The sequence below is a fragment of the Enhydra lutris genome, unplaced genomic scaffold, assembly GCF_002288905.1.
Source record: "Enhydra lutris kenyoni isolate GAN:26980312 unplaced genomic scaffold, ASM228890v2 scaffoldscaffold90, whole genome shotgun sequence".
NCBI lineage: Eukaryota > Metazoa > Chordata > Mammalia > Carnivora > Mustelidae > Enhydra > Enhydra lutris.
This window is the reverse complement of record NW_019154174.1, coordinates 2,201,917-2,217,060: the sequence shown is the minus strand read 5'-3', so window position 1 is coordinate 2,217,060 and position 15,144 is coordinate 2,201,917. Positions and strand designations below refer to the sequence as shown.

The window sequence follows — 15,144 nt, the reverse complement described above, 5'->3', positions numbered from 1 at the left end:
TTATTTTCTTTTGTCAGGACCAGAGTTCTAGATTAAGTCTCTGTGGGGCAGACAGCTCTGGACACAGCCCTGTAGGTCCCCTGTGAAGTTGGGGGGGGCACTGTGGGATCAGGTGGCGGCTTATCTTGCTTTCCTGTCTTCAGCCAGCCCCTGAGCCGCACGCCCAGCCCCGTGGAGGGCTGCATGGGAAGGGCAGGGGGACAGCCTGGCGTGCTTGTGTTCACTGTGGGTCGGGGCTTAAGGAGATGCAGATTGCTGAGGCATCCCATACTTGGTCTGGGGGAATCTGGGTGCCAGCGGGGGCTGGGGCTCAGGGCTCGTGAAACAGAAGCCAGCTCACACCAGCTCAAGGGAAGAAGGGTATTTATTTCTTGGGAGCCAAGGGGAGAAACAATGTCTGGCCTCTCAGGGGATGGGTCTAGGAATTGGAAGGTAGCAGAGCTGTCTCTCTCTCTGTCTCTCTCTCTTTTTCTCTTTTTTTTAGGGATTTTATTGTATTTATTTGACACAGAGAGACACTGAGAGAGAGGGAACACAAGCAGGGGGAGCAGCAGAGGGAGAGAGAAAAGCAGGCTTCCCGCTGAGCAGGGAGCCCGATGTGGGGCTCGATCCCAGGACCCTAGGATCCTGACCTGAGCCGAAGGCAGACGCTTAATGACTGAGCCACCCAGGAGTCCCTCTCTGTCTCTCTTTACCTGTTCTTTATTCTCCTGTGCCTCAGTTTACACATCAGGCAGATGGACCCCCACCAGCCCCAGCACCCCACATTACAGTTGGAGCTACATGCAAAGACAGATTTGACCCTCTCCATCCCAGTTGCAGACAAGGTTTGGGAGAGAACCAAGTGTTCTCTCTCTGACCCAGTCATTTCCTTTTTTTTTTTTTTTTTTTTTTTAAGATTTTATTTATTTATTTGACAGAGAGAGATCACAAGTAGGCAAAGAGGCAGGCAGAGAGATGGGGGCGGGGAGGAAGCAGGCTCCCTGCCAAGCAGAGAGCCCAATGTGGGACTCGATCCCAGGTCCCTGAGATCATGACCTGAGCTGAAGGCAGAGGGTTAACCCACTGAGCCACCCAGGCACCCCAAGAGGGCCTTATTTAAATTTTAAACCATGGTCCTAAGAGAATACTGTATTTACATTAAAACAGAGATGATATTTCTTTTCTTTTTATATTTTATTTATTTATTTGACAGGGAGGGAGAGCGAGCACAAGCAGGGGGAACTGCAGGCAGAGGGCGAGGGAGAAGCAGGCTCCCTGCTGAACAAAGAGCATGACGTGGGGCTCCATCCCCAGGAGCCCAGGAACATGACCCAAGCCAAGGGTAGACGCTTAACCAACTGAGCCAGGCAGACATCCCAGAGATGATGTTTCTATGTGATTTGACTGACAATGCTAAGATGTGTGTGTGTGTGTGTGTGTGTGTGTGTGTGTGTGTGTACGTACACACACACACATTTGGTGGGAAGATCCATGAAAAGCCATAAGGACAGTATGGACATAATTAGAATTTAAAAAATGGTAGCTATACGGGTACCTGGGTGGCTCAGTGGGTTAAAGCCTCTGCCCTCGCCTCAGGTCATGATTCCAGGGTCCTGGGATCGAGCCCCGCATCGGGCTCTCTGCTCAGCAGGGGGCCTGCTTCCTCCCTTCTCTCTCTCTGTCTGCCTCTGCCTACTTGTGATCTGTCAAATAAATAAATAAAGTCTTAAAAAAAATGGTAGCTATTTTTATTTTTATATACTGTTAATTAAGAAGGCAAGTTGAAGTATAATACAGTCCCACATTTATCAAAAAGATATACACATCTTCATATTTACAAAGCCAAAACTTGTATGGAGGAATTTGTACACAGTAGTTAATAGTGATTCTCTTGGGGGGAAAGGGTGCTGTTACGGGGGGCTTTGTCTATATTATATATATCTCTAAACATAAGAGACTTTTAAACCAAACCCATGTATTATTTGTGTGCAGAAAAAGACTTTAGAAGAAGAAAACTAAAGCAAAACAGCCAGGTCACCTCACCTCTCCCAAACAAAGAAATCAATAAATTGCCCCTCCTTAAAATTTCTACAAGGTCTGGTTCAAAATCCTCACCGAGGATGGGCGCGCACATGGTCCCCAGGGGTCCCTCAGGCTCTGCTCACCCCACACCTCTCCCTGTTCCTGGAACAGGTTTCCCTTTTCACGCCTCTGCCTGAAAGCTCTTTAAACTAATGTCTCAGTCTGGTCCGTTAAAGCGATTGTTCTGGCTCCCTCGAGATGTGGTTTTAAGACACCCTGCCCTGGCTCTCTCTCGAGCATTCTCTGGGGCTCTGAGCAGACCTCTGCATGGGTCTTGTCATCCCCCAGCTGAGTCAGCTGCTCCCAGCAAGGGTGGGGACGATCTGACTGCACTTGCCCTTCCTTGTACTGGGTCGAATGACCAGTTATGGACCAGTCGTGCCTCTTGGTTGTCCACCGTCCTGGGTAACGGAAAGCAGGCTCTGTGGGGTTCCTGTTGCCCGAGGCAGCTTTGGAGGGGTGACAGCAGCTCCATTTTCCAAACCTCACTCCTCCTGGCCCTCCCCGAAGGGAACGTGTTTTCTGTTTACTGTTGACATGGCAACCTGGGTTGTTCAACCGAAATGGCCTCCAGAGAGGCGTCACCCTGGCAAGGACCGGGCGTGTGGTGTGAACAGTCCAATTCTGTCACTGTCAAGGCCACAGCCTCCTGACTCGTTCCCAGGAGGATGGTGGTGGAGTCGTTCAGGGGGCCGCCCTCTTGATAGAACATCAGGCAGCCAACCAAGGATGTTTATAGAATTTGCTGTAACATGGGAAAGTGCCTCTGCTCTGGAGTTAAACTCAGATAGAATATAGAGTATAGGGGTGCCTGGGTGGCTCAGTGGGTTAAGCCTCTGTCTTCGGCTCAGGTCATGATCTCGGGGTCCTGGGATCGAGCCCTGCATCGGGTTCTCTGCTCAGCAGGGAACCTGCTTCCCCCTCTCTCTCTGCCTGCCTCTCTGCCTACTTGTGATCTCTGTCAAAAAAATAAATAAAATCTTAAAAAAAAAAAGAAAGAATATAGAGTATAGTTCCAGCTTTGTAAAACACACTCACGCGTGCACGCTTGTACACACATGTGCGTGTGTGCGCGTACACACAACAAAAGCCTGGAAGGGAGTATATCAGTGCTCCAAAATGGATAGGATCTGGAGAGATCGCATTCCCTTTCCACTGTTCTGTTGTTTCTCCTGTCTAAAATGAGCACACATATATTTTAAATTTTTCAATAAAGTAGGAAATTTGAGACACCCAGGTGGCTCAGTCTGTTAAACATCTGCCTTCGGCTCAGGTCGTGATCTCAGGGTCATGGGATCGAGCCTCATGCCGGGCTCTCTGCTCAGCGGGGAGCCTGCTTCTCCCACCATCCCTCCCCCTTTTTGTGCTCTCTCTCACTCTCTCAAACAAATAAATAAAATCTTTAAAAAAGAAATAAAGTGGGAAATTTTATTTTTAAAAATTGTTTTCCTGGTCTGGGAGTATCTTGGGGGTCATTCCATATCCCACCTCTTTTACCTACTTACCTACCTACTACATACCTTTATCTACCTATTTATTTATTTTTCACCTCTTTTATTTCTCTTTTTTTTTAATTTATTTGTGGGGGCAGAGGGAGAGGGAGAGAGAATCCCAAGCACATTCCGCACTGAGTGCAGAACCTGACACGGGGCTTGATCTCTGGACCCTGAGATCATGATCTGAGCCAAAATCAAGAATCAGATGCTTAATCAACTGAGCCACCCAGGGGCCCCTCGCCTCTTTTATTTTTAGAGTGAATTGTATTCTGTCACATAATGTACATGGATTTCTGGAGCCAGCCCTCTTCTTGGGAGGATACTTCCATTGTCCCCCCCCCCACCTTTTTTCCTTTGCAAACAGTGCTATAATAAATCTCCTTATGTGTATATCTAAGCAAGCTTTAAAATACATGTACATTTCCTAATACGTAAATAAATATATATCTAAGGTAAAAAAAAAAAAAATTCAAACTGTATCCAAGGTAGAGTGATAAGTGAGCCTCGCCCCGCCCCCCATCCCTGTTCCCTGGGGGATGTCCTTCCAGAGGCGTTCCCGGCCTGTATAAGCACGCACATGTATATGACCCTCCCCCTTTTCTTTTTTATGGGAATGTTAGGTGCCTGCAAACCTGTTCTGCAGTCTTGGGGCTGTCTTCCCTGATGGGCACAGACGAGCTATCATCAGCTACCCCTTACGTAACAGCCGCGGTGGGAAGGGCAGTCATGGCTCTGCACACTTTACTCATATTTGATCTGTACAGAAGTCCTGGGAGGAAGGGCGTAGATGGCCAGCCTGAGGCTCTGGGATCTGAATCACTCGATGGTCTTCATGACCACAGCATGTGGCAGCTAATTTTTTGTTGTTTCTTGAAGGCTGAATATCATGTCTGGAAGCCCCATAGTGAATTGAGCCAGTCCCTCATGGGTGGGTTGGAAGGTCGTTTCCAGTCTTTTGCTACCACAAACGGCTCTTCCAAAAACATCTCTGTCCATATGGCCTTGTGCCTGTGCATGGGCGCACCTGCCACGTTAAATCCCCAGGTGTGGAGTGGCTGGAGCAAAATGTTTAGAACCCAGCTGGGCATTGCCAACTGCCTCTAAGAGGTCGCACCGGCGTCTGCTGCTCACGCTGTGTGAGCACACTGGCTCCCCATGCCCTCGTCGGAAGACTTTGGTGATTCTAGTTCTATTTTCAACCCACCAAGGGTGGCCCCAACAGCTGGGTCAGAGGACAGCGATTACCCCAGAACGAGATGGAGATGATAGCATCCAATGACTTACAGGGAAGAGAGATGTCCCTTCCCACCCCGAACCCCAGGAAGCCCCACCCTGGCAGGACTGGGCTTCTGTCCCTACCCCGTGACTGCAGGAAGCTCTGTGCATACCCAGAGATGATGGACATTTTGGGGCTCTGCCCAGTGCTTTGGGAATGCACAACCAGACAGGGAAGCTTAGGCATCTAGCAGTCCAGAAAGCTCTGGACCTCCAGCAAGATGAGGGCCTGCTGGGCAGATGAAGGGAAAAGAGGGGGACTCTGGCAGTAGGCAGGAGGTCACCCGGTGACCCGTGTCTGAAAAACAGGAGGGGGCTGTGGAGACGCAAGTCCGACTGCTGGGACTCCTCTCTCCGAAGTCTGTGCAGGTGCTCAGATCCTTTGTGGAAATGTACTAGGGGTACAAGGGGCCCCTTCTTTAACTTTGGCAAATTTTTTTAGCAGCTTCATTGCAATAGAATTCATATAACATACAATTTACCCGTTGGGAATGTCCAGTGCAGCAGCTTGAAATACATTTATACAATTCTGCACGCCCTCACCAGTATCAATTTTAGCCCATCTTCCTTAGCCCTAAAAAGAAACCGCACACCCCTTAGCCATACCCGCCCAGGATCCCCAGTCCACCCAGCCTCTGGCAGCCACTAATCTACTTTCAGTCTCTATGGATTTGCCTGTTCTGGACATTTCATAGAAATTGGATTACATAACATGGGGTCTTTTGTGTCTGGCTTCTTTCACCTGGTGCAACATTTTTGAGGTTCCTCCGTGTAGAACCCTCTGTCCATGCTCGTTTTTCATGGATGAATACTACCCCGTTGCATGGAGATACCATATTTTTTTTTTAAGTTTTTATTTATTTATTAGAGAGCGCAAGCAAGGGGAACAGCAGAGGCAGAGGGAGAAGCAGTTTCCCCACTGAGCAAGGAGCCCGACCTGGGGCTCGATCCCGGGACCCTGGGATCATGACCTGAGCTGAACACGTTCAACCCGCTGAGCTGCCCAGGTCCCCTGTTGATCTGCATTTGGGTCACATGGTCATACTCAATTTGGTTGTCAGACTCCCTTTTTGCAAAAGAGTGGGGAACTAGGGCTTGACGGGCTTGGTCTGAGTTCTGGGTCTGCTGGCTCCTGGTCGCTGCAGGTCTATAGGCAAGTTTCCTCCTTGCTCTCGGAGCCTCAGGCACCTTCTCGGTGGACTGAGGAGCTGCCCTGCCTGCCGGCCTGGGCTTCAGCGCAGACGCTGTGATGCAGTCTGGGATTCTGTCTGGGGAGGGGCTTCTAGGAGGCAGGAGCATTCTGCCACCCCAGGGAATGTTACTGCTTTGCCGGGCTTTTTTTCTTTTTTAAAGATTTGATTTATTTATTTGAGAGACAAGAACACGCACACAAATGGGCAGGGGGCAGAGGGAGAAGGAGAAGCAGACTCCCCGCGGAGCAGGGAGCCCACCACAAGGCTCCATCCCAGGACCCCAGGACTGTGACCTGAGCCACAGGCCAACGCTTAACCAACTGAGCCACCCAGGCACCCCAGCTTTGCTGGTTATTATTTCCATCCTTCCATCCTTTCCTCTCTCGCCCTGGCTCTGAATCCCACTGCGGGGACACCAGCAGCAACTACTACCTTTGACAAAGATTTCTTTACAACTTTTAGCTTTATTTCTTTGGTAGTCACTTGTTTGATTGCTTATAGAAGTACTCCCTGTTCCTGGCAGAAGGCGGTGAGAGTGTAGATATATTTGCTGTGGAGGTCCTAGTGTGTATTTCGGTCTTTTCTGTATTTTACTATAAATAGAGACTTGACTAAATAGGGATTTTTATCACAATAATAAAAGATCACGTATATATGCTCTTCAGTGACCAGTTTTTCTTGGCAAACGAGAGATGGTGCATAGCTTTCCATATTAGTAAATGTGGATCTGGTTCCTCTTTTTTCTTAACGTCTCCCTGGCAGCCCACTGTATGGACGCGGCACCGTTGGGGTAAGCATTTCCTCTTGCCGGCAGCCTCCAGGTTTTTTTGCTGCCGTAGTCAATACCGTGTTCCCTGGAGGTTGCATGAAACCTCTGTAGGCATGTGGTCCAGACCGGGGCAGCCACACAGCCCTGTGGCTCCTTCCGCAGTAAACAACCAAGCAAGCAAGCTCTCTTCCTCCATTCTTCCCACTGCTTTTCTGCATCCTTGGGTGTAGCCAGCAGGGGCAAGGCAAGCTGACCTAGAGCTAGAGTTTCTTAGAGTGTATGGAAAGGATTGTAGGAAAAACATTGTATGACATCCACTGGGAGAGTAACTGTTGATATCTCGGGGAGGACTTAGGCAGCCTCTGGACGCTTCCTCACGGAAGATCAGAGGCCGTGATTGCCGTGTCGGTTGTCGTAAGAACAGCGATGTAAGAGCAGCGCCAAGTCAGCAGTAACATCCCATGTGCCCGAGAAATTGCAAACACGTTACCTGCACACCCGGCCTCACACGGTGTATTCCAGGAAATTGGTTGTTATTTATAATTATTATTTATATATTTATGTATTTATGTATTTAAAGATTTTATTTATTTATTTGAGAGTAGAGAGGTCAGCAGGAGAAGCAGACTCCCCGCCGAGCAAGGAGCCCAGTGTGGGACTCGATCCCGGGACTCCAGGATCATGACCTGAGCCGAAGGCAGTTGCTTAACGGAGCCACCCAGGCGCCCCTGTATTTATTTTTATTTTGTACTCTCAGGCTTTGAGGAACCAAAGATTTTTCCACTCTCTAGGCAAGGTTATATTTTCCTTTTTAGGAACCGCCCCCCCTCCCAGGGCCCCCCCATTCTGGGAAAGATAGTATGCAACAACAACTGAGTTTGGACCTTTATTTTAGTTTGTCTTAGTTTTTGAAAAATATTTTATTTATTTATTAGAGCATGAGCAGGGCAGAGGGCGAGGGAGAAGCAGACTGTTTGCTGAGTGCAGAGCCCGAGGGTCTCGATCCCAGGACCCTGAGATGATGACCTGAGCCAAAGGCACTTAATGAACTGAGCCACCCAGGCACCCTTATTTTATTTTATATATTTTTTAAAGATTTTATTGATTTATTTGACAGACAGAGATCACAAGTAGGCAGAGAGGCAGGCAGAGAGAGAGGGGGAAGCAGGCTCTCTCCAATGCAGGGCTCGATCCCAGGACCCTGGGATCATGACCTGAGCGGAAGGCAGAGGCTTTAACCCACTGAGCCACCCAGGTGCCCCGCACCTCTATTTTATTTTCTTTTTTTCCAGATCTTTAGAACTAGAGAACATTAGAGCTAGCAGGGCCTTGAGAATCCCCTAACCCAGTGATCTTTGTTAACTTCGACTTACCCGTGCATTACCTATTCTATATTCAGTGTGTTAATGTTCTCGTAGTGAAAACAGGCACACAATGTAGATAAAGCTGAAGTCTCCTTGACCATCCCCTTATCCTCCTTCTATTCCCAGAGAAGACCATTTTAGATTCATTTGGTATAAAGCACTTTCAGACTTCTTTCCTGTCCTCATACATAAAGATACACTTAACGTGTATATGTACAGACACACTCATTCTTAGAAATGCGTAGTGCTGGTTTGTGGGTTTCCTCCACCAGTTTATGGTGTCATACTGTTTCCATTTATTCAGCAACTTGCTTTTTTAACCCCCTAAACAGTTAGTCTTAGCGATTGCCCATTCAATACCTTGACTTTTTTTTTTTTTTTAAATAATCTGTACACCCAACGTGGGGCTTGAATTCATGACCCCCAAGATCAAGAATCACTTGATTCTTTTCCGACTGAGCCAGCCAGATGGCCCAACATGTTGATTTTTTTTCTTTAAAGTAGGCTCCACAGCCAGCGTGGAGCCCAGTGTGGGGCTTGAACTCACAGCCCTTACATTGAGACCTGAGCCGATACCAAGAGTCAGATGCTTAACTGACTGAGCCACCCGGGTGTCTTTTTTTTTTTTTTTTTTTTTTCTTTTTAAAGATTTTATTTATTTATTTGACAGAGATTACAAGTAGGCAGAGAGAAGTTGTGGGGGAGCAGGCTCCCCGCTGAGCAGAGAGCTTGATGCGGGCCTCGATCCCAGGACCCTGAGATCATGACCAGAGCTGAAGGCAGAAGCTTTAACCCACTGAGCCACGCAGGCAACCCTAGCCACCCGGTATCTTGAACACACCTCACCTTGATCTTTCTTTTTTTTTTAAAGATGTTATTTATTTATTTGAGAGAGAAGGAAAGGGAATGCACATGAGTTGGGGAGGGCCAAAGGGAGAGGCAGATAATCCGGAGTAGACGCCACACGGAGCACAGAGCCCAGTGCCGGACTTAATCCTGTGATCCCGAGGTCATGACCGGAACTGAAATCAGGAGTTGGATGCTTGCTTAATCAGCCGAGCCACCCAGGCACCCCACACCTCGATCTTAGCCAAAAGGCCGAGAAGCGATACACCTTGATCTTTTTAATGGCTGCGTTCTACGAAACCAAGTGTGTAGCATCTTCTCCCTGGGCACAGGCAGGTTTTCGGCAATGCCCGAGCGTTCTCTAGCATCATAAGCGCAGACCCATTCTTGGCTGCTCACCTGTGCACATCTGGGTAGGTGATCAGGGTGGCTGGGTCATGAGGCAGTGAAAGCACTACCGGATGGCTGTCAGGTGACAGTACCTGCTTCCCCCATTCTCGGGGTCTGAGAGGACGCACTTCTTCAGCCTCCACAAACACCTGTTTTTCTTAACCCAATGGGTAAAATAGTACACTGGTGGTCCACAGCTTATTTTGGCGCTGTTAACTGTAAAGAGCATTGTAAATGTCAGCGAGCTGCTATTTCTTTGGGGGAGAAATGTGTCTAGCCCAGGTGGGGGGGGGGCAGGAAAAACATTTGGCCAGTATTAGTCAAAATGTTCCTCGATGTCCTTTGTAAACAGGGAAATGGAGGATCGCACAGTTAGTCAGCCGAGGGTGGGGACCAGAGTCGAGGGAACAAATCTTCGTCCAGGACTTTTTATGTTGTACCTTAAAAGAAACGCTGGTGGCATTAAACCCGCCCGCCCGTTGCCAGCAAGGCATGCCACATTCTTTCCTGGGTTTGGCAAAAAGTAATTTTGATACTGTGGAATAACACGCCCTCAAATTCTGAAGTATTTTTTCCTTGTTTTTTGTTTTTTGTTTTGTTTTCATTTGGAACCACAGCCTCCAGCCAAGAGGTAATTTCCTTATTGAATGGGGAGAGTTGGGGAGCGTTTGAGTCACTGGTTGAGAGAGTACAGTGGGAGAGCCACGTGTCCCAGGCAGGGCATAGAGCACCAGGACAGATGGACGGACAGACGGATGGACGGACCCTCAGTCTCAGAACACTGCAACTTCCTTGACAGGCTGGGATCAGACAGGCTGCCATTCACAGTAGCTAGAATAGGAAAAGAGAGAGTGGTACTTTTTTTTTTTTTTTTTTAAGTGCAGAGATTCAGGAACTGTTTTAGTTCCAAACATGTCTGCGGCACGGTTATTTATAACAGAGAAAAATCAGTGACAAGCTCAAAGTCTAACAGCGGAGAACCACAGGGGGACGGTGATGTCAGTAGTGACTTAGCTATTCCAGCTAACTTGCAAATTCATGATGTCATGTTTGTGTTTAAAAAATGTAAGGGATGGGGGTGCCTGGGTGGCTCAGCCGATTGAGCATCGGACTCTTGGCTTTGGTTCAGGTCGTGATCTCTTGGGTCGTGGGATCCAGCCCCCTGTTAGAACTGCGCTCAGCGGAGAGTCTGCTTGAAGATTCTCACCCTCTACCCCTCCCCCAACTTGTGCATGTGAGCTGGCTCGCTCTCTCGCTCGCTCTCAAAGAAATCTTTAAAAAAACTAAAATAAATATTTAAGTGATATGTTCTCTGCCTCTTGGAGTGTCATTTAGGAGAAATTTTTTGGAGGAGAACTCCCAGTTTGTACATTTTCAATGTGACCCAGCAATTACACTTCCAAGAAATATGTCCTACCAAGATTTTGCACAGTTAGCGTAAGGATTTACATATGACCGTGTTCACTTCAGGGCTGCCTGCACTGGGGATTATTGGAGAGAATCCCAGTATCCATCAGCCGAGGTTAGAGAAATACCTGAGGTACATTTATATAATTGTGTGTCTCAGAACTGCAGAAGGAAAATGGGGTCGACCCAGCCTGCCTATATGTACGACATGGAAGGACATCCAAGGCCCTGTGTTAAGAGGAAAAAAGTAAGGAGCAGAGCAGAATTCGAGGGCTCTGGCCCGATGCTATATTCCTGCGTGTTAACAAATTCAGAGGAACAAACTTAGAATCTAAATTGGCCGTCAGCTGTGGTTTTCAGAGCACTGGGTCACAAAGTACTTTCACTTTCTACTTCGCATTCTGTAGTGTGTGTGGTTTTTTACAGTAAGCAGATCATACATTTGGAAGCAGGAAAGTAAGATCACCATATAAAGTACCAATCCCCATGGGCCCACTCTCCTGAAAGGCTGTAAAGTGTATTTTTTTTTTTTTAATTTATTTTTGACAGAGAGAGATCACAAGTAGGCAGAGAGGCAGGCAGAGAGAGAGGAGGAAGCAGGCTCCCCACCAAGCAGAGAGCCCGATACAGGGCTCAATCCCAGGACCCTGGGATCCCGACCCGAGCTGAAGTCAGAGGTTTTAACCCACTGAACCACCCAGGTGCCCTGTAAACTGTATTTACAGTGTGATTCCAGTTGTACGAAAGATGTACCAGAAGGATCTGGAAAAGAACAAGCCCAAAGCATTGGGCAATCATTGCTCTGGGTCGATGACGCGTGGTGGGTTTGAATTTTGTCTTTTCTCTTTTCTGAGTGTTTTCGTTAAGCATGAATTTGCTTTCAAATTGGAAGAAAGAAATTCTGGGCTTTGTTTCTGGACTTTGCGGAGATTGGAATCCCAAGCCCCCATGAGGAAGCCCTAGCCCGTGGGAAACTTGCGTGTGCACGTGTTTCTCAGAAAGCTCGGTTGCTCTGCCTTCTCTTCTCATGGGCAGGAACCCAACCGTGAGGCCAAGGCTCAGGCCGGCCGTACGCTTGGGGTGCTGTCCTGTCTGGGCCTGAGCCCGTGGGAAGCTGAGCTCCCACAGGGCTAGTCCTGATGGCCGAGGGATCCCGATGGCAGGTGAGGAGGTCTGGAACTGCTGTGGGTCTGCCACCCCTAGTGTTCAGCCCCCTCCCCATCATGGCTCAGGCTCTGGAAAGGAGTTTTGGCCTCACTGATCCTGCAGGGGAAAGAGCAGGAAGAGATGGTGACCCAGTGTGGGTGCTGGAGTGTAGGGAGGGGACAGGGAAGGATTCTACCTTGGGGATTATAAAAGCAATAAAATGAGCTTTTTAAAACAAGAAACGGGGTTGGAAGGTGATATTGTTGAGAATCAGCCTTGCCTCCATAATGTGCCTTGCTCGTCTTTCCCAGTGAATACCCAGAAACCCTGGTTCTCAAAGGTTTTAAAAATTTAGGGGGCTATTTTGGGTTCCCACAATGATGCAGGGCACTAAGGCATTGAGAAGGTGGAGGGCATGGATGCTAAAAGCCTGAAATGGGCAAGGCAGTCCTGCACAAGGAATATTCCTGTGACCCCAGGACCTTGGAATGTCTCATGGGAATCTGTTCCTAATCATCTGAGCCCAGAACTTAGGGCTCTGTTAATGTAAAGGCAACATATCTTTGGCGTGGCTGGAGATACTGAGTTCAGGAAGATGGTGTTGTCTATAATTTTCATTTAGGGCTATGAAAGTGATTTATACAGTATTTCCAAAAAGGTGATGTTGGCTCTGATAGGGTCCAGAGTTCCCACCCAGAGTAAGCACAGTTGTTTGAAAGGGCTCTAGCATTTCCAGTGGGTATAATCAAAGTGCATTTAATCAGTCCCCACAGATGGGCATTGGGTTGAATTCAGTTTTGTATGTGTATGTTTGCGGACTCGTGTATTTCTCTAGGACACATTTCTAGATGTAAAATTGCTGGGTCAGAATACAGGAATTCACATTTTTGATCCCAGTACATTGCCAGGTTGCCTTTGGAGGCAATTTTGACCCACTGACTGTATGCGAGGGCACCCGTTTCCCCAGATCCCGGCCAGCACTGGTTTTGAAAGGTCATTCAAGTGTTTTCCAGTCTGGGGGTGCCCAGGTGGCTCAGTCAGTTAAGCGTCCAACTCTTGATTTCAGCTTGGGTCATGATCTCAGGGTCCTGGGATGGAGCCCGGATTTGGGCTCCCCACGGAGGGGCAGGAGTCTGCTCGAGACTCTCCCCCCCTCCCCCGGTCCTAACCCCCAACTTGCACATGCACTCATGCTCTTTCTGTCTCTCTCCACAAAATAAATCTTTAAAATGTGCTTCCCGGGGCGCCTGGGTGGCTCAGTGGTTTAAGCCTCTGCCTTCGGCCTCAGGTCATGATCTCAGGGTCCTGGGATCGAGCCCCACATCAGGCTCTCTGCTCAGCAGGGAGCCTGCTTCCCCCTTCTCTCTGCCTGCCTCTCTGCCTACTTGTGATCTCTCTCTCTGTCAAATAAATAAATAAAATATTTTTTTAAAAATGTGCTTCCCTACGTGCATTATGTTTCTTTGGTTTCATCGTTCAGATATGTCTCTTCTGCCCATGGGAAGGCTGTGCCCATGTGAGAACAAACAGGGTGTGTTGGGAACTCTGTTCCTGAAAGGATCACTGATGGGAGTATTATTTCTCTCTCACTTACGTAGTCTTCTGGGAACAGAGCTGGGGAGTCACAGGGGAGAAGGAGGCTGGGGCAGCCCTGCCCCACAGCCCCTGCTCTAACATTTCCCTTTGCCTTTTGCAGGAAGCTTGGAAGCATGCAATTGAGAAGGCCAAACACATGCCCGACCCCTGGGCTGAGTTCCACCTGGAGGATATTGCCACGGAATGTGCCACGCGTCACAGGTTGGCAGCTTGTCCAGGGCTGCTGTATGGCCCCAGGTCTTGAGGAGTCCTTGGGGGTCTGGGTCCTGCCTCTGCTCAGAATCACTGAGGCCTAAGTACCTTTGGAGGCCAAGGAGAAGGGAATCCTAATAGCATCTGCCCACATTTGAGCACTTCTGCGTGCTTCGGGCACTGGGTGTTGTCTCCTTTACTCCTTGGTGTGGTTGGTCCTCTAATGGACGAGTTTGTCAGGCAGGGCCAAGCCGTGCTGCAGTAACAAATAACTCCACCTGCTCATGGAGGGGGTGCTATGCTTTTCACTCGAGTGAAGTTGGCTGAGAGCCCAGGGATCACTGGGGGCCGCTTGGGGACCCAGGCTTCTCCCATCTTGCGGTTCCGCTGTCTCTCCCACATGGCCCCTGGTTGCCACTGAAGGGAGAGTGAATGCGTGTAGATAGCATGTGAGCTCTTTGATGCCTTGGCCCCAGGAAGATTCATAAAATGGAGCTGGGAACGTCTAGATTTCCTATTAGAAAAGGTAGAGGGAGAGGAGTTATGTTAGGGGGCTTTGGGAAGAAAGAAAATAGCAAAAACTACAGAATACCACCATCAAGGATAACTGTGATGACAGTAGCTCTTACGTGTTGAATCTGTGGGACAGGCACTATTTGAAGCCCTCTGTGTGTGTGTATTCGTTAAAAAAGCCTGAAGGAGGAATCATGGCAAGTATTTGGGACCACTCTTGAGAATCTGATGAGGGTCATCCCAGAAAGCTGCACACATATGTCTGATTTTGTGCATAATATTAGAGGGCTCTTGGACCTGTCCTGGAGTCCACCCCCTGTCCTGTGACCTCTGTAGAGCCCTCCAGTCTGAATCCTCTAAGCCAACACCCTGAGGTCCCATAATTGCTCCAGGGAGATAGAGGTTTTCCCAGGGTTACCTGGGTAGTTAATAAGTTAACCTTCTGACTCTCAGCTCAGGGTCTTTGCGTTAGAACTCTGTTTCAAATGCAGGTGACAGAAACCTAGTTCACAGTGCTCAGCATAGAAGGGAATGTTTGGCTCACACTTGTGGACTTCAGGTATGGCTGGTTCCAGATGCTCGAGGACACTTTGGGCTTTGACCTCAGATAAACTGTCTTGTATCAGTGGCACAGATACCCCCAAGAGCCCCCACATTTCATTTCACCCAATAGAAGAGGATCTTTTCTTTCTCCAGTAGTTTTAAACAGAAGTTCCATAATGGAATGTCATTGGTCTGGCTTCGGTTATATGCCCCTCTCTGATCCAGTCATGTGCCAGGGAGCTTTGTTCTCATTGGCGATGTCTGGATCTTATACTGCAAGCCAGAAGGTGCTAGGGATCAGTTCTGCCCAGTCCGCATATTCTGAGAATGGAGGATGGTGGTTCCCTAAT

General features: G+C 48.5%; 1 protein-coding gene across 1 annotated transcript in view; it reads left to right on the top strand.

Annotated features, from left to right (window-relative positions):
• The window catches only part of LOC111162285 (eukaryotic elongation factor 2 kinase), a 60,602-nt gene that overhangs the window by 17,953 nt on the left and 27,505 nt on the right, over nt 1-15,144 (top strand). Inside the window, exon 3 of the mRNA XM_022526585.1 lies at nt 13,647-13,747. Coding sequence (XP_022382293.1) covers nt 13,647-13,747 — 101 coding nt within the window. The remainder of the gene's footprint in view (nt 1-13,646; nt 13,748-15,144) is intronic.